This window comes from Gastrolobium bilobum, unplaced genomic scaffold (genome assembly GCF_033153095.1).
Source record: "Gastrolobium bilobum isolate Gb01-03AN ecotype WA unplaced genomic scaffold, APGP_CSIRO_Gbil_v1 utg11337, whole genome shotgun sequence".
NCBI classification, from domain to species: domain Eukaryota; kingdom Viridiplantae; phylum Streptophyta; class Magnoliopsida; order Fabales; family Fabaceae; genus Gastrolobium; species Gastrolobium bilobum.
In genome coordinates this window covers 55,824-76,055 of record NW_026897656.1, presented here as the reverse complement: position 1 = coordinate 76,055, position 20,232 = coordinate 55,824, and the positions used below count along the sequence as shown (strand labels likewise).

The 20,232-nt window shown below is 34.5% G+C and overlaps 1 protein-coding gene across 1 annotated transcript; it reads left to right on the top strand.

Annotated features, from left to right (window-relative positions):
* The first annotated feature begins 5,106 nt into the window (after positions 1-5,106).
* On the top strand, positions 5,107-18,918 carry LOC133309097 (protein ALTERED PHOSPHATE STARVATION RESPONSE 1-like). Its single transcript, XM_061509837.1, has 6 exons — positions 5,107-5,218; positions 6,020-7,180; positions 7,682-7,753; positions 7,996-8,210; positions 16,941-17,164; positions 17,926-18,918. Exons 2-6 carry the CDS (start codon positions 6,061-6,063, stop codon positions 18,659-18,661), a joined length of 2,367 nt encoding a protein of 788 aa, XP_061365821.1. The 5' UTR covers positions 5,107-5,218; positions 6,020-6,060; the 3' UTR covers positions 18,662-18,918.
* The last annotated feature ends 1,314 nt before the right edge of the window (positions 18,919-20,232 follow it).

Sequence of the window (20,232 nt, the reverse complement as noted above, 5' to 3'; positions counted from 1 at the left end):
TCCTATCAATTATTTTTCCATTGGTTTTCCAACCTTCCAACCATCACACAACCCTTCTAAATACCATTTAGAAAACAACACATCATCCAAACAATTTTAACAACATCAATTCCCCATTTATTCCATTTAGGCCGAATTGTGCCTAGGTACGCCTCAAAGGATTTTCAATCCAATTCAACTATTCAACACCTCATACAATCCTATTATAACATCATACAACCATACAATAACTCACAGACACAATCCTAACAATTTTCCAAATCATAAAGTCATTGAATCATCCAAAATTTCCTAAGTTAAAATCATATTTTCACCAATAATTTTTATTGCATTTATAGCTCTAACACATCATTCTAAGACATAATCATCTAATACACAATCTCATTTTGAGCTCTCTATCTCCATAAATCAAGCATACAAGCTCTAGGTTTTAATGAAATTAAATCATCAAATCAATTCATCAAAGGTGTTGAAACTTACCCACAATTAAGTCACAAGACTCCTTCAATTGATCTCCAAGCAATGGCTTGAGCAAACAACTCCAAAATCACAAAAATCCTCTCCATTTTTGTGGCTGACTTTGCCCATTATCTCACAAACGAGAGGGTTTCAAGGTTAATGGATGGTACAGTTGAGTCCAAATCGTCGTTTACTTGAAGTTTGATGACAAATTTCGTTGGATTCGGTTGAGTATTGAGTGAGTATGAGAGGATGAAGTTTTGAAGCCCAAACTTGTTCTCCAATGGGGGCCTGCGGGTTTGAGAGGAGTGAGGGGAGGAAGATGATGATGTAATGGTGGCTTTGCCATGTGGCAAGGTTCACTTAAGTGGGGTGGGTCCCACCGCCACCTCACACATTTTCAAATTAATTCAAAACTCCCTCCGATTTCACTAAACGTCCGTAATTTCATAACCTATTTAGAAATTCTAATTTTTAACATTAACCATTGTCCTTTAATTACCCTTGATCATATGAATCTGGAGTTTTCCGATCGTTCGGAGAAAATGCAGTTTTAAGTTGTTACGCGCGCCATAGTCACGCTTCCCCAAACTCACTAATTTCCGTCAAATTTTATCAAAAATCATATTTCCTAGTTCTATACACCATTTATAACTTATATCCAAACCTAGAGCTTAAGACTCATTCGGCACGCTTTACAGTACAACTGTACCGCGATATTTTTACCCGGCAAAAATACTATTCACTGAATTTTCTGAAACTTTCCTAACCACTCAATTTTTCGTTATGAATCCATTTCCAGGATTATTTTCATCATTTGAGACCTTCTACCCAATTTTACCTTCCTAGGGTTCTGTGTTTGGCTAATTACTGTTTTACCCTTTCTTTGTATTTTACACTAATTTCCAGGATTTTCACTAATCCTTCCCCTTAATCCATGTTTAATATTTTAATATATATAATTTAGAAATGCGAGGTGTTATTCCATCGACTCTCAAGACTTTCACAGCTGATAGTAAGTCCTCATTCTTTGTACTTTTTATTCTTTTTATGTCTCATTGTAAAATTGCTTCTTTGCACAAAATTTATTTAAAAAATAATGTATTATTTCTATTATGGGTGTATGCATCTAGATATCTTGTAAGCATTCTACTTCCTTGCCATTTTTTGTTTTTGATTTCTAGCAACATAGTCAAATTGTTAATATTTTGGGTCGTTGTGTGCATAGAAAAAAAAATTTCATCAAGTTAAACATACAAAAGAAACAAAATAATTATAACCAATATTTTACAGAGAGCAACATACCATTTTTGAAGTCTTGATAAGCCAAGACAAGCCTTATATTTTTGAAATATAAGCCAGACCAAGCTTATAATTTAGCTTGTATAAGGCTAACAAGCCAAACCAAATTTGAAATAATTTACACAAACCTAACCCATATAGACTAAAGCATGCTTTGTATTGACTCATTTACACCCCTATTTAGTGAAATGAACAAACATTTACGTAAAAAAAAATGAAAATTAAGTAGTGTTTTGTATATTTATTATATTATTAATTAACATATTTTTTTACAATTATAAAAATTTCATGCTTTTTTATTTATTTCATATTTCTACAAATTTGTAAATAAATTACTAAAAACATTTTTTTTCATTTTCATTATTATATCTTAAAAGTAAAAAATAATATGAAAATAACATATGTGTTATTTAATTATAAATAAAATATATCAATTAAAAATAGAAAGTAAACAAATTATCATCGAAAATATATAACAACATATGTGATATTTAGTATATTTCAGTCATGGCTCAAAAAGTCTACACCACGTGAGTAGACTTTTAGTTCTAGGGGCCTTCAGCTTGGTTTACTTTGGCCTAACTTGATCTATTTTAAAAATAGCACATATTTGATCTATTTCATGCATACATATAGGAAAAGGGATTGTTTGAGCAAATTGGATGGCAAATTCTATTATTGATACGGAAGATCATATTTTGTATCAAATCTGGTGGGATCCTCTCCCTGGTATTCAACATCTGCTCTTTGGTGATTTAACTGCTGTTAATAGGTCTAAGACAGTGGTGTGTAGGTGTTAGTTGTCTTGTCTTTTCTATTTCTTTTGGGCTTAGGCCTTTTGTTTACAAAAAAAAAAAAAACTTGTTTAGAAATCAGACCATAAGTCCATTTTGGTAGGCCTGACCTCTAACTCTTTAGACCGACTCATATTTTTTAATAAATAATATTGGGAAAAGTATTTCTCCAGTCACCAGAATAAAGTTATCTCCAGTGAGCTCAAAACGACGTCGTTTTAGGGTTATAAGATTAAAAAATTATAATGATAAAGACTAATATAACCCTGTAATATATTATAATTGGGTTATATTAGTCTTTATCATTATAATTTTTTAATCTTAGAACTCAAAATGACATCATTTTGAGCTCACTGGAGATAACTTTATCTCCGGTGACTGGAGAAATCCTTTACTTAATAATATTTTATTTTATTTTTGATAAAATAATATTTTATTATTTTTTATAAAATAATATCTTTTTATTTTTAATCAAATAATATTTTATTTTTAATAAATAATATTTTATTATTTAATAAAATAAAATCTTTATGATTTTTAAATTTTTTACAATTTTTTCTCTTCTTACGTGGCAACACATTTTTTCTTAATACATAAATTCCTTCGTTGCCACTTCTTTATTTTGCCAAATTTCGCTATTTTTCTGTCCCTTTCTTAACTTATACCTTTCAAACCATCCATCACTCACTATAGACTTTTAAGACTTTCGCAGTTGATAATAAGTCTTTATTCTTTATAATTTTTCCTTATAACTTTTAATAAAATAATATTTTATTATTTATTAAAATAAATTTTTTATGATTTTTTAATTTTCTAATTTTTTGCAATCTTTTCTCTTTTCACGTGCAAACACATTTTTTTCTTAATCCTAAATTCCTTCATCGCCACTTCTCTTTTCTTCTATGCCAAATTTCGCTACTCTTATGTCCATTTCTTAACTTCTTATATCTTTCAAACTATCCATCGCTCAGTGTAGACTCTCAAGACTTTGACAGTTGATAATAAGTCCTTATTCTTTGTAATTTTTCCTCTTTTTTGTCTCATTGATAAAATTGTCTCTTTACAAAATTTTCACTAAAAAATAACATATTATTTGACTTATGAATGTTGTATGCATTTTGTTCTTGTTTGTTAAATATGTGTTTATGTATGTAATTTATTTATTTTATTTGTTTCTCTTTATTTATTTATTTATTTTTTGTTGGGAAATTATCAGATAAGTTGGTTGGTGTATATTTTTAGAGCTGATGGTAGGTTCTCATTCTCAATATTTTTTTTTGTAAACTCATTCTCCATATTTTTTGTTTTATCATCCTGTTGACAAGTTTTGCCTTTTTTCAAAATTTTCATTAATAAAATAACATATTATTTAACATGTGAGTGTTGTATATATTTACATATCTTGTTCTTATTTGTTCCGCATGTTTTATGTTTATCTTTTATTATTTTGTTTGTTTTCTCTTTATTTATTTAATTATTCTTTGTTAAAAGATTCTCATATAAGTTGGTTGATCGGGGGACATGTTGAGCATTGAGTTGTATATTGTTGTTCTCCTTGTATGATTTAACGTAAATTTTGAATTGCAATGTACTTTTCATTTCAAAAATTGATTTTTAAATATATTTATATTTTATTAATCTAATTTGATTGGCTTTTACTTGTTTGGTGGTTTTTTTTTTATGTTTGTATATCATAATTGTTTAATCTTAAAATAAATATTTTTCTGCTTATTATTTATATAGATATGTGTGTGTTTTTGTATGCATGTATAAACTTTTAATTTATTTTAAATTAAATAAAATTTATTTTCATAATTAAAAATTACACAATTTTATTCGATGGATTGTTTTTTTATATTTTTTGGTACACTATGTTGTTTTTTATTCAACAACATAATTAAATTGTCAATATTTTACAAAATAATTATAACCAATAATTTGCAGAGTGCAATATATTATTTTTAAAGATTCATAAGCTATGTGTTGAACTTCTATTTGTATAAAATAAAATAAAATTTGTAAGCTAGGCCAAGCTTTGTAAATTTTAAAAACAAGTCAGATTAAATTTATAATTTAACTTGTATCAAACTAACAAGTCGGATATAAAATAATTTATATATACATAGCTTATTAAAAGTAAGTCTGACTTGATCTGAATCATTTATCTAAACACTTCCTGCAAACATATGATTTTCGTCTAGTCCATTTTCAACAACAGTGGGATCAATAAATAAACATACATGAAATGAGTAACTAAAAATACATAGAAATGAAATGGTTTAAAGAAACAAAAATTAAATGCTTCAATAAGAAAGCTTTATTTATTTATTTTTTTAAATTAAGGGATATTACAAATTTTATGAGATTTTGAGTATACAACTTTTTTTTTTCTGAGATTGAGAATCATGATCCGCGTGGCATACATGCCTCTTTTTGTAGAGTCTGAGTGGGCCCCACAGTGCTTACTAAGATGCTCTGTCTTTCTTAGTGCCTTTTGCATTGCCGATCAAGTTTCCTCTCCCTTTCTATCTTTCTCTCTCCTGTTTCATTTTCTATCTCTAAATTTCTCTTCGTCTCTCTTTATAAAAATATTCACTTCTGTGTCAATTTTTCTCGCTGAAATCCAAGTTCTAAGCGGTCACCGCTGATTCACTGCATCCTCGGTACTCCAAATTTCCCAACTTTATTAAATTCCATTCCTTTTTTGTTTTGTTTTGTGTTCCCTCTGATTTTTTTTCTTTTTTTGGAGAATTTTGTATATGTACATGAACTGTACTATTTTGTTTTCCTTATTTTGAAGGTGGGTTTTCTTTCATTTCCTTTAAAGTTGCCTCCTTTTGTATCAAATTTGATTGCTTTATTCAAAGCACCGTGCTTTGCATTGGGTTGTGAAATTTTCATTCCCTTGTTGCTATTCACCTGTTTCAATGCCCCAATAGTTTTAGCCGCAGAGTTGAGGTTATTTGGATCATTGGGTTGTGATATTACGTGGTTTTGGTTCTTGTTTCTATGCTAAAAGGGGATGTGGTGGTGGGAGGGTAGGTTGGTGAAGTTTGACTGTGGGAATAGTCATGGGATTCTCTTGCCTCTTTGCCACCAACTTTTGTGTTCTACTTTTATTTTATTTTATTTAATCTTTCTGATGATACACATAGTGTCATCTGTTTTAGTGTGTAAAGGCAGCATTGGTGGAGCATGTTATCTTTCTTCTTTCTCCTTTTCCAGATAAGCGAACAAAATTGCTTGTTAGTCAGATTAATTTCTACTTGCTTTTTTGTCAAGATGTATATTGATGGAGACATTTCATAGTTATAACACTTGATGCTAGTGAATATTATAATGTTTCAGAAGATGCATTCTGAGCTGTAATTTTTTTCTGTTGTTACTGGGTTTCTTGTATTTACTACTTGTATATAATCAATTTATTGGATCCGTAATATATTTAATATTGAATAAATTTGCAGATAGAAGTCCTAGACCAAAATTTAAGGCAAGGTCTGGGCTAATGGGGGCCTCAAGCTCCAAAATGGATGATGATAAGGCACTCCAACTGTGCCGTGAAAGGAAGAAATTTGTTAGGCAAGCACTTGATGGGCGTTGCACGTTAGCAGCTGCTTATGTTTCATATGTCCAGTCACTGAAAACTACAGGAACAGCTCTGAGAAAATTCACTGAACCTGAAGCACCAATTGAATCTTCCCTATACACTTCAACTAATGCAACGCCAGAGCCACATGCTTTTACTGAGAAGACCATGTCCCAATTCTCATTCTCTTCGCCATCTGTGTCACAACGCATTGATACAACTGAAAACTTTTCTCCAACTCCCTCTCCTCCTAGCTCTAGTAAGTTCCAAGCAAATCATATGAAATTTAGCACTGGTTCTTCTAAAAAGGTTGAAGAAAAACCACCGGTACCTGTTATAGGAAGAGTATCATCATTAGGTACTCCACAAAATCCCACCCCTCGTTCTACTGAAAGGTCTGAAACATCAGCATTTGAAGATTCTTCTCTCCCAGTTGAAAATCCACCATGGGATTTTTTCGGTCTTTTTCATCCTATTGACCATCAATTTTCTTTTCAAGAAGGGAAGGGCATGCACCAAGATATGAGGAATGCTGATGATATTACACAACTAAGGGAGGAGGAAGGAATTCCTGAGTTGGAAGATGATGAAGAGAAGGTTTCTTCTCTTGGAAGAGAAGACTCTCAGGACTCTGAAGATGAATTTGATGATGAGCCTTCCTCAGATACCCTAGTCCGAAAATTTGAGAATTTTAATAGAGTTAATGACAGTGTTCAAGCCAATGGATTACCTGCCACAAATAAGCCTAAGACAGACGGTCTAACTTCTGAAGTTGACTTTGTGAATGGGGAGAAGGGGAACTCTCCTGATGTATCATCATTAAAGACAGCAACTAAAGTAGCTGTGCTTCCAACCGAAACAAATAAATCAATGGAGAAAGAAAATCACACTGAAAATAAAGTTGTCCCTAAGGATTTCTTTTCAAGCATGAGAGATATTGAAATCCTCTTTGTTAAAGCCTCTGAATCTGGTAAAGAGGTTCCAAGAATGCTTGAAGCAAATAAATTGCACTTTCGTCCTATATTTCCAGCAAAAGAAAGTAATTTTTCTAGATCTCTATTTTCCATTTGTTTCTCTGTGTCGGGTTATCATTTGGTGAATATTAAATTTTGTCAGTTCTTTGTAGGATTTGGATCCCCTCTTGTGAGTTTTGACAGGGTCATGTGGAGAGATGTGACGATTATCCTCGACAGGACAAAATTTATGGGGCCTGTACTGGGTCTCTGTGTTCATCACTCTCTTTACATGACTCTATCATGTGAAAAAGTCACATGAGAGCATCCAAATCCATTGCTAGAAATTTACTAGTAAAATAAAAATGATGAGGTTTCTTATGACATGTCCTTTTCCTCATAGTTTGCAAACTATGTCACTTCTGTAGGCTACATTTGATATACTATACAGAGTATAGACACTTAACTGAAAAAAATAAGTAAAAAGAAATTTGCCCTATAGGCTATAGTCAGTTCCTGCTTTGATGTCTGTTACTGAGATCATGATGCATTTTTAACTTAAACAAGAGAATTCTTAATTGTAACAGATGGTTTTGTGGCATCCTCATTTTTGAGGGCATGTTTCTCATGTGGTGAAGACCGAAGTCAAGTTCCAGAGGGTACTTTTCTCAGTCCTTTTGCTTTTGATTTTTCCTGTTACTAGGACTTTGCTGATCATCTTGTCTTGTCTGCCATATTTGTTAATGCGATTCATGTTACTAACCTTTCTTGTGCTTATCTTGGTGTTTAACTACTTTCTTTGAGATTAGAAGCTTATGAAATACTCTCTATCTGTAGTCATGCTGTTTGTAGAAAGCTGTTTCTGAAATTCTATATCTAATTTATTCGTTAACCTTCTCAGAACCTGCTCAAGACTCAGTGAAGTACTTAACTTGGCATAGGACAATGTCGTCTCGATCCTCTTCGTCCAGAAACCCTTTGGGAGCAATCTCAAAAGATGATATAGATGACCTTACTAATAATCTCTTTGATAATTTCTGCATGATCTCTGGAAGTCATGCATCAACCTTGGATAGATTATATGCATGGGAAAGAAAGCTCTATGATGAAGTCAAGGTACTGTATGCTGTGTATTTCTTATCAACAATTACAGAATTTTTTTGTATTCGGGGTATGTTATGTTTTGATAATAGGATGTTGCAGAAGTCTTGTTTTGTATGTTAGACTAAGCTTTGAAGTTATTTAATTAAAATTTTTTTTAAGCAAAAAGGTACATGCCATAGGAAAATAAAGGATATTGTTAGAAATGTTATAAGAAAGTATGAAATTATTCATGTGCCTTCACCTAACAGCTTAAATATTTGGAATACTGGGTTCATGACATGATATCTAGAGCTTGAAGAGAGACAATCCAAACCGTTCATACCCAGTGGACCCACAGCCTGGTAGTGAATTTTTTTTGTGCCATTGTTTTTAAATCCAGTTTGCCAACCTTCGTCTGTAACCTCACTGCTGTCCACCATCATCAATCACTTTTCCCGTGTCTTTTCTAGCTGGTAACCGTATGACCAAAGTTGCCTCTATCTGCTTGGTCATCCACTGAAGACCTAGTTCCAAAGGCCCCTTCATATGCCCTCACACGCATCTCCAAGTTCTTGCATCTCAACTCATGCTTACAGCAGCTCCGATTCCTTCACTGAGAACGAGAAGGAAGTAATATATTATGAATAAGCCCTAAAGAAGGGGGCAGGATCTCTCCTAAAAGAAAGAATAGACCTCGAGCCTGTCCTACTTATTCTTCTTTTACCGTTCCTGACCAGTTCATTCCAGTTTCTTAGTAAAACAGTTTATTAGTTTGATACTGCTCCTTTTCATTTTACACACACACATGCATACAAATGGTACAGACAATTATTATGTTGTTGGTGTCTCATTCTTTATGATCTGTTTGACATCCAAGATACAGTTCTACTAGAAATAATATGCTACCCTATATAGCTTTATGCATTGGACTTATAAACTTGTCCAAATGGCAACTTTTGTTGAGAATTTACCGTATATAAGGCTCCATAAGAAAACTTTTATAACACGATTTCCACTTTCCTCAACATCAAACCACCATTTCCATCAGGATCAATGTGACCTAGTACAAGCATCAACACCAGCGTTGGCGTTTCAATCACCTGCACCCTACTATCACCACCACATCAACCTGTTGGCCCCCCTTCCTCTTGCTGACATTGCTTTGGCTTTTAACCTTGGATGAAGGGAAATTTTTATGTGTATATAGTTGTTCGTGCTTTGAGAATGTTTATATAGTTTGCATCAAAAAATTAATGATATAGGAGTTTATCCGCATCTTATCCTATCAGGCCTTATTATATCCTGACATGGCATATTTTTGTGGTTGTTTGACCCTTTTAGGGTTTTAAACGGGTCAATTTTCATGATTGGTATCAGTCGGAATTTATTTTCCAGTGGGGGGCTTTGAGTTTCGCGCCCTCTCCTCCACGGAACACCTTTTTTATTTATTTTTTATTTTTTTAAATGAGTACCGCGAAACTCATTTTTTTTTAAAAAGTGTCGTGGACCCCATCCTGTGGAACTCATTAATTTCTTTTTTTCATTATTAATGCAAAACTAATTCCGAAGTGCAGTGTGGTGGGTGTCAAAACATATCTTCCTTATTAAATCTTGTAAAACCTCCACTAAGCCATAACAATTTATTATTTTAGTGCTTTTATTATTATATTTATTAGCCTGTTAGTGTGAGGAACATTTGATTACTAATCTCATAAGATATTTTTAGCTTGTCAGCTGTCACGTCATTCTCTCTTTCCTTTTTCATATTTAAACCGTAAAGTCTTGACATGGTATCAAAGTGATACCCTCCACCTTGAGGAATGTTTCTCCATTCCACTATCTTGAGTTCATCGAACTCATTTTGTATATTCTCCTCTTGTTTTTCTGTTATCCTTTCATCCTTTGTTGACAAAATTGCGACCTTACTCGTAAGATCGCACAATTTTATGAGTTTTCATATCCCCGAGATCCTGTGGAGGTAGGATTTCAAAGATGGTAAGATCATTAGGATTGCTGTGGTTACTTGTGAGATCGTAGTATTAGGTGATCCTACGGTGGGTGGAAGACTTGATAGGTGGATGTAGAATCTGTAATTGTTGGGGCATACAACACAATTGGTGATATAATTTTTTTTTCTGCTTTATTATTTATGAAGCTTTTACTCGTGACACAATTAATACCACAGAAAGCTGGGCTTTGTCAGATGCCTTAAATAGCCACTTTTTTATATATAAAAATATAATTCGTAAAATTAATGTCATAGGCTACTTATATATACACTTATCAATAGCGTGCTATAACACTCCGATTGTGCGTAATGGAGGGTCACCCTGATTTTTGCTATGCAACGCTACAATTTGGTGTATTGCAGCCAAAATTGCAAATAATTACGACGCAATCATGCCTCAATAGCGAACAAGGGCAAAATTTCTCTTTTGCTTGTGCCGATCAACAAATTGAAGATGTGGCATAACAGCTTTATAATGTGTCTACTAGTGAAAGTGAGGGTGAAGTACACTTTAGAGACGGTGGAAAGTAAAAATTATATTAGTTCCTTTTGAGAATTCTAATTCGAATATGAAATATTGTAATTTGTAAGTGGCAGAATGGTAGTAAAAAATCGTATTTCAAATCGTAGGATTGTACAATTTTGCAATCTTCTCATCTATGATTGATCCAAAATGGTTGTTAAATCGGAAGATTGTAGGATCACTGTTAGAGATGGCAAAGCGGGCTGCCCGCCCCGCCTCGCCCTAACCCGCCAAAAAATGGGCTGGCCAGCCCCGCCCCACCTTTAAAGGTGGGCAAGAAAACTCAGTTCGCCCCGTCCCGTTTGGGCGGGCGAGGCGGGCTGCCCGCCAAGCCCGTGACATTTTACACTACAAAAAAAAAAAATTAAAAATCCAGCCCGGGCTTGGCTGGTTTAAAAAACTTGGCCCTCCCTTCCCCGCCAAACGGGGCGGGCTAGCTCGGCGGGGCGAGCCCGTTTTGCCATCTCCAATCACTATGGAAGATTGTTGAAATGGTGGGATTGCGTGTTGTACGATCCAGAAAAAAAATCCACCCGTATGTATAAATCAAGAGAAAACATAGCAGAGACCTCAAGTGATGCAAAAAAGGAGTTACATTGCCGAAGAAGGTGAAGTGGCATTGAAGAAGATGAAACGGCATTGACATTGTTTAAAAAAGTGGTTTAGGGTTATTTGACGATGAGGGATAGCAAATGGGCAAGTCCAATTTCAAACTGGGTTCTTTTAAAATTATTTGGTGTCGCGATTGGGGTTTGAAGTTAATTATACAAATAGAATTTATAAAATTGCTTATTGGCACCTATCTAGACATCTGAATTAAGGATGCACAAATAAGTGAACACTTATAAGTTTTAAAATTAGGCATATGTGAGATGCTTTAGAAAGGCATTAAACCAAGTTGAAAACATAAAAGAAAGATAGAGGCAAAATAACTTAATTAAATTTTTTTTTATAATTAAAATTAGGAAGGTAAGATCTTTACGATCCATGTTGATCCCACGATGTACGATCTTGCCACCCTTTTCTAATCTTAAGTAAGATCTTGAGTTTGACTATCTTGAGTGGCAGAATTTAGGTCCTTCCAATGACAATATTTATATGACTTCAATGAAGTTTTGTGCTTCCTTTATGTTCCTTGAATCATGAAGAAATCTTATAACAAGAACTTAGGAAAAAGAGAGATAGCATACACAAAAGGCTGTATTTTTCATTGCACACCAGAATATTTATACAAGATGAGCATTAAATACAATAATAACTAATCTGCCAACTAACTACTAACAGAGTTAATGCTACTAACAACTAACCTGCCAACTAACACAATAATAAATGCAAAATCTAACAGCTAGACTGAACGTAGCTTCCTAGAGAAGTGCATAAGAAAGTGGCAGACAACTAGGCTGATTATGTTGACTTTAATAGAGCTGAATATCAACACTCACCCTCAAGCTAGGCTATATATGTTGATCATGCCTAGCTTGCTACTTAGCTCCTCAAACTTGACTCTTGGCAGCGTTTTGGTGAATTATGCCATGTTTGGTAAGGTAGGATGAAAGGATGGAATTAAAATAATCCTTTGCATTATCTGACCGAAGGACTTTAATTTGGGTCTGGAATTGAGTTTGAACCATGGAGTGAAAGGCTTGGAATGATTCAGATACTTCTGATTTAGAGTGCAGCAGGTAAAATCCATTTAAGGCGAGCGTAGTCATCAATTAAGGTTGCAAACCAGAGAGCCCCATTGACATTTTTCACATTGGAGGATAAATGGATTTAACATGTTTAGATATTTGACACCACATACAGGTAGGAAAAGTTGATCTTTTATTGAATAAGTTGGGGTACATTTTTTTAATGTAATCAAAATTTGCCTAATCGATAATGCTATAACATCACATCCTTGTCATTTCCAGCAAGAGTCATGAGAACTTGAGGCGTCCAATTTTTTGCAATGATTTGGTAAAGGCCCCACCCATCCTCCTAGCATTGCCAATCTTCCGCTCCGAAACCAAATCCTGAAAAGAGCAACCATTTGAGTTAAAGATGGCAACACATTGTGAGTCTCTTGTTAATTGACTAACAGAAATCAAATTGCAAGATAACTTGGGAACAAACAGAACATCTTGTAATGTAAATCCTGTAGAAATCATTGCCATCCCAATTCCTTAAACTTCTATTGAGTTACCATCAGCCAAGCTTATGAAGATGTGATAGGAGAGAGATATTACCAGTCATATGGTGAGAAGCATTGGAATCCACTGTCAAAGTATCATCTTTGTCAGAAAAGTGTGGAGAGCAGTGAATTTACCTGCTTGTGCAATGGCGCACTAATGCTTGGAGTTTTTTCAGCATCACGAGACGTAAATAACTTCTGAATGAACTCAATTTGTTCCTTATTTAACAGATTAGAAGTTTTGGAAGATGACATGGTGTCATTGGATGTTGGGGTTGTGGCTGAATCCTCTACAGAGGTTGAATATCCTCTACCTTCCCTTTAGTATCGTGACTTCCAATTGGTGGGTTCCCCATGCAACTTCCAGCATACTTCTTTGGTGTGACCAAGTTTGTTATAATGATCACACCACGGTCTCCCGTTGCGCCTGGGTTTGTCATTAGTGAAGAACATTTTTCCTGCCATAAGAGCATTAGCTTCCATACCTGAATTATTATGTTGATGGCGCTGAACCAGTTGTTGACAGCTTTCTTTCCACCTAATTTCAGAGAACACCTCCGTTAATGAGGGTAAGGGGTGAGTAGCCATGATATGGCTGCGAGCACCATCAAATGAAGGGTTGAGGCTAAGAAGGAAGTGGTAGATACACTCTCTCTCCACATACTTGCGAAACGTTTCTGAACGGCCAGTGCACCCCCACTCCATGGTCTCATAAGTGTCCACTTGCTGTCAATTACACATTAGAGTATTATAAAATTGGGTAACATTTAACTCACCTTGTTTCAGGTTTATTAGAACCCTTTTAACTTGAAATAGAGTTGTTATCCTTCTTGGAGTAACCAGCCTTGACTCCATCCCAAATTTGTTTGGCAGACTTGCACATAATGTAGTTTTCTCCCATTTCAGCAGTCATGGAATTAATGAGCCATGACATAATGAGGTTGTTTTCTAAGTTTCACTGCTCATGTTTTGGATCGTCCTCATTGGGTTCTTTTATGACATCGGTGAGATACCAACCTTTCCTCTTCCTTTTGAGGTACACGAGAACACTTTGAGACCACAACAAGTAGTTTTCTCCTTTGAATCGATGTCCAGTGATGATAAGAGATGGACTTTCATTTGAGATAGGAGACGGGACTGTTGGGTTTACTGTTTCATTGTTGGGGTTTTAAGTTTCACCGTCAACATTAGTTTGAAGGGCTCGCATGGAGCCAAAATAGTGTGGACATGGGATAGGGATGGTGGTCAGGCCCTCAAGAGGAGAGCTCTGATACCATGAAGAAATCTTAGAACAAGAACTTAGGAAAAAGAAAGAGATAGCACACACAAAACTAATCTTCCAACTAACAGAGTTAATGCTACTAAAAACTAGCCTGCCAACTAACAACTAACAGAGTTAATGCAAAATCTGACAGCTAGGCTGAACATAGCTTCCTAGAGAAATGCATAAGAAAGTGGCAGACAACTAGGATGATTATGTTGACTTTAATAGAGCAGAATATCAACAAATCATTGCGTGGAATGATAGTGAATCAGTGATGATATATTTATAAACGAATGCCTTTATTTTTGAGCATGTATACGAGTCATATATTTATAGAACAAGTTCATGCATTGGACTTTGCTATTCCTCTATACTGGCACTTTCAGGGGTTAGCGACTTCTCGCGTTTGGTAGTTTTTAAACATAATAATAAGTTAATTATTATTTTATGAAAAATTAGATTAATTTAAATATTTATTATTTCAAGAATTAAAGATAGTTGGTTTATTTTTAAATTCATCATCATCTTTTATCCCAAATTAGTGAGGGTTAATTGTCGATTAACCCAAATAAGACGGAAGAAAAGATTGAGGGAAAAGAAAAATAGATAATTATAAGGAAAAAGGACGAAAAGGGGCCATTTGGAGCATAGAAATTAATGGGTCTACCCCCACAATGCTATTAACTTTCCTCCACCTTGTCTAAAGACAAACAATACGCTAATCTATTTTGATAGTCTTCTTTTATTACTTTTTCCCATGTAAGTTTTGGATGACTTCTTCCTTTCTTTGTGTCATGCTCTTGGTAATAAATTAATGTTCTTACAGGAGCGACTGACCCCTGAAAAGGCTATAGTGTTATAGCGGGTAGCAGTATAGCGCAATAACAAAGTCCTATGCATGAACTTGTTCTGTAGATATTACATGTATAAATGCTCAAAAATAAATACATTCATTCATAATTAAATATATTATCATTATCATTCCAAACAAGGATTCAAGAAACATAAATGATGCAACAAAACTTCATTGAAGTCTACTAAATAGGATCTAAATTTTGTCAATTACAATATTCTATATTCGAATTCAAACTCTAAGAAGGAGAGAGGTTTTCTTAGGAAAAAAGGCCGGCAGCCATTGGAATTAGCACGCATGGAAGGGTTTCAATATCTGTCTCAAACTTCAGTTGCTAGAACGGTTGATTGCCGGAAAAGGGTCTATTCACTTGCATCCTAATCGGAAAGGTCGATGATGGGGGTAGTGTTGTCGGTTGGTGTATTGTTGGGAGTTGTGGTTGTACGGTTTCAATTTTGAGTGAGTTGCGAAGGAGACACGCAATGGGAAGATAAAAAATTGCAAAATGTCTAGATTGCCCTTAAAATCTGATTGTTGGAACCCTAAACCCACGGGCAAAAGAGGAATTTTTCCCTTCATTATCGCTGGGCGATTACACCTCATTTTTGGCCGCTACTACAAATTATAGCGTTGCGTAGAGGAAATCGCAGTGACCCTACGCTACGCGAACCGCTATAGCAGCGCTATTGATAACTACGGGGGAGTTGAGGAGTTCCCGTTGGCAGTGTTTGGCTGCACTTGGTTGATGGCCATGATAATCTAATTGCTAGTCTGCCTCTGTTTGGTTGTGTTTGAAGTAGTGGAAGTAATTTTGTGGGGAAATTTTTGTTCTAGGTTTCTTTCTTCCCCTGCTAGGGGTTTGCGGATTGAAGACTTTATTTGTATTTCTGAGTTGTGACTTGGGGCAACAAAATGACAACTAGGACAAGAATGAGATTGTAAACCACCAGATCAGAATGAGGAGGTGCCGATGAAGATACCGGCACTTGAGGGCAAGATGTATGATGGAAAGTAAGGTGGTGTGTGAATATTGCCAGCTGAAAGGTAACCTGGATGGTGTGCAGTTGGATTAGCGCTATTTCTTTTGTAGTATGGGGATCTAATTTTCCTAATAATACTATTTTGCGCCTGCCCTTCTGTGTACTCGTCTGCCCTTTTAGCACCTCTTATTTTTAATACCTTTGCTTATTATGAATGAGAGAAGTAAAAAGGTCACTGCATGGCTACCTGCCAAGCATGGATGCTAATATGTTATTGACATAGTCTGGCTGGCACTCTTGATTCTTATTCTCAGTCACAAAGAAACAACTTTACCATTTCTCCTGGCTTGGTAGAACATGTAACAATGCAGGATTTGCAATTATTCCTTTTACTACTCGGTGGTTTTCCTTTGTGTATCTGTGCGTTTGATGGTTGCTTTGTCATCTCTGGGCTTTATCCTAGACATTTTTTTCTTCTCTATCATTGCACATGATGTGAATCAATCATATGGAGTGCCATGACAGAGTTATGTCTGTCTATCGAGATTAGTTCTGGTCCCTTATATTTTGTTTTTGATCAGACCTCCACCTAATTGGTCAGATGATAAGTGCAGATACATAGATGATAATCTTAATAATGCATTGATATGGACAACATAATGAAAAGGAATTCATCGCTGTGGATTTTAGTTTCTACTACTTGAATTATCATGGAACACTAAATTCTATCAGAACATACAAGAAAGTGTAGACCTTTGCTTTATATTCTAACAAGTAAGAACATGGAGTCAACAACAGTAGTGTCACCAAAATTATACTTTTGAGTTTTGAGTTCTTTATAAATTTCCTTTAAGTTACTGAATTTTCCGGTTAGCTTGCTTTTTTTTACTTTCTTATCTGATTTAATATGAGCATTTCTCTGTCTATTTGCTAATATGGTTGCTTATTTCCGCTAATTGCAGGCTAGTGGGGTGATCAGAAAGGAATATGACATGAAGTGTAAAATGTTAATGCATCTAGAATCAAAAGAAGTAAAGACGTCTACAATTGATAAAACTCGTGCCATAGTCAAGGATCTGCATTCTAGAATAAGGATTGCAATTCTTAGGATAGACTCTATATCAAAGAGGATTGAGGAATTACGGGATAAAGAGCTTCAGCCACAGCTTGAGGAGTTGATTGAAGGGTATGATTCTATAGATTTCTTTGTTTTGCTGGGGCTCTTTTCTTGATTTTATTTCATGTGTTAGCTTTATATTACATTATAATTTCCATACCGGGATAAAATGTGCACCATCTGAGAAAAGCAATTGGGAGTGTCTTTAATAAGCAGAAGATTTATGAGAAAAAAGTTTATTAGAAATTTTGTGGTGATTTTTTTTTTTTTGGTAATGACAGTCTTTCACTGAAATACACTGTTTCAAATTCCTATCCATTTTTTCATAGTGAAATAGAATTTAAATTGGTTTTTAATGTTATTCTGGTGCAAGGGACCCTGGTTTCTTTCTCTTCTTTGTTATGCTGGCTGCTGTCAAATGATTATCACCGTTCTATGCTAAGTTCTTTGTGCTGTGTCCATGTTCTTGCTTAGGGAGAATGCCTAAGTGCCAACAGTTGGACTAAGGAATCTAAACATCAAAAACCTTTTTAACCGCAAAAATTAGGAGTAATCTTATAGCTCAGCGTAATTGACAATTTACCAACTTCTAGTGTTAAGTTTAACTTCCGTAATTGATTATACAAGGTTGCTGGCTTTCTGTTTTGGAACTTTATTAACTTACTGATGTTGTACTAATAACCTTTGAATATGGATCAACTCATCAGTATGTTACTTGTGTTTTCATAGGTATGAAATGTAATGGTTTATACATGTTAATTTTGCTTGTGTCTATAAATATGAACTTGTTGCTTGTGTTTCATGTGTTTATTTTGCTTTGATGGTGGTAGGTTAAGTCGGATGTGGGAGGTGATGTTTGATTGTCACAAGCTTCAGTTTCAGATTATGTCAACAGCGTATAACAATAGCCATGCTAGAATCACAATGGATTCTGAATTACGTAGACAAATTACTTCGTATCTTGAAAATGAACTCCATTATCTATCATCAAGTTTTACCAAGTGGATTGGAGCCCAGAAATTCTACCTGGAGGCTATAAATGGATGGCTGTACAAATGTGTTTCTCTTCAACAAAAAACAGCCAAGAAAAAAAGGAAGCCTCAACCTCCACCCCTGACAAAGTATGGTCCTCCAATATATGCCACCTGTGATATCTGGTTGGAAAAGCTTGGTGAATTACCTATCCAGGATGTTGTGGATTCTATAAAGAGTTTAGCAGTGGAAACTGCCAGGTTCTTACCACTGCCAGAGAAGAACCGGGGTAAAGGAACATCTTGGAAAGCTGATATTGGTAACGAATCAACGGATAATCTATTGAGAGATGACACTTCAGAGGACTGGATTTCAGGTTTTGATCGATTTCGAACAAGCTTGATTAGATTTCTTGGTCAATTAAATAATTTTTCTGGGTCTTCTGTCAAGATGTACACTGAACTCAGAGAAGCCATTCAGAATGCTAAGGGTAATTACCATAATATATCTCATTTGCATTCTCAATCTCTAGATGATCATTCCAAGTCACAACCTCAAGTTGCTAAGTCTGAGAAGAGAGACTCCAAACAATAAGAAAAGAATTGCACTGAACATTGTGGAGTTGCAGTGTTATAGCTTTACTCATGAATGTTGACTTTCAGACACAAGTCCATTGGATGTGGCATTTGTACATGAAGAGGACGGAATAAATTTTTTACTGGTTGGTCATACTTTATATGATAGTTTCATCTTTTTAATACTACTAGGTGAAAGCTGTAATTACTAGGTTCTGTTCAAGAGTAACATATGCTATGAGAAGGGAACTTGTATAGTGTCATTTTTGTAAACAAAGTATCTCTTATTTAACTTTTACTTGGTTTTCTTTACCAAAATAACTTTTTAGCATTTATGATATGCATATATGGCTCATAGGTTAAGGTTTATTTGAATTTCAGGAGGGCACTGACAGGTGAAAACTTTTATCAGCTAATTTAACTCGTAAACTCGTGAGATTAATATTTTCTAAATCAGTTAAGCTTTTATGCTACTTGATACTTACTATTGTATTTTATAGAAAAGGGCCCTGTGTAATTCAGTATTTCGTGGGAGGATATTGAACTTTATTTCTATATTTGAATAATGTGTCAGGGCTATTGATAGGTTTTTTTTCAAAGCACACTTTTTCATTTTATTATTATTTGTTTCATATGTCCTTATATTAAAAGATGCTGATATATATATATATATATATATATCGGTGTAAGGTTAAGAATTCTGAGCTACTTTGATAATCAGGGATATTAGTGGAACACTGGTACGTATGGATCTCAAAGAGCTTTGATATTGCTTTCCCCTCCCGGGATATAGTGAAGTAGACATTCGAATCCATGTACATGGGATATATTGTTTAATTTTCTTGTTAAGGATTAAGTTTTCCATGCTACTATAATATATAATCCCTTATTAGAGGTAAAACTATTAGGATTAATGTGACATTAAAAATAAATAAGTGGATTGAGTAAATGCAATGTTTCTAATTTAAGTAGGTGCTACACTGAGAGCTACGAGTACTAAAAATTTTCGGAAATATTCCCTCGTGTTTATGTAGTTGAAATGGTTACATCATCTTCCTGACATACTACTCTATCTCCACCATTACACACAACAAAATATATTGTTCTTTAACTTGGAATCTATATAACAAGACCTGGTGGTTCTATAATATCCAATCACTCTTTCTTGGACCTCACAACAAATACTCAGTCCACTTCCTTGGGCTGAACAACTAATATAGGAACTATGTCTATTTAATGATATACTTCGGTCATAATTTTTATTAGTTTTATTCTTAAGGTGCAACCAATATGAAACTTTAAACCTTATTTATGCATATTATGATAAATATTTGTTAAATCATGAAGTGATATTTACCACAAGAGCCAAATAATTAGGAATTGAAAATCAAACCGAAACAAATCATATTCATTTATAGAGCCGAATTAAATTGCATCATATTTTTCTGAACTACAATTTGACTTTTTTTCTCAAACCGATTCAATAATTAATTATTGTTCAAAATCGATTTGCTTTATCTAAACCAAATCACTTTATCGATTCGATTCGACGTTGAAGGTAGAACATCAAACCGAACCGAGTCCATATCA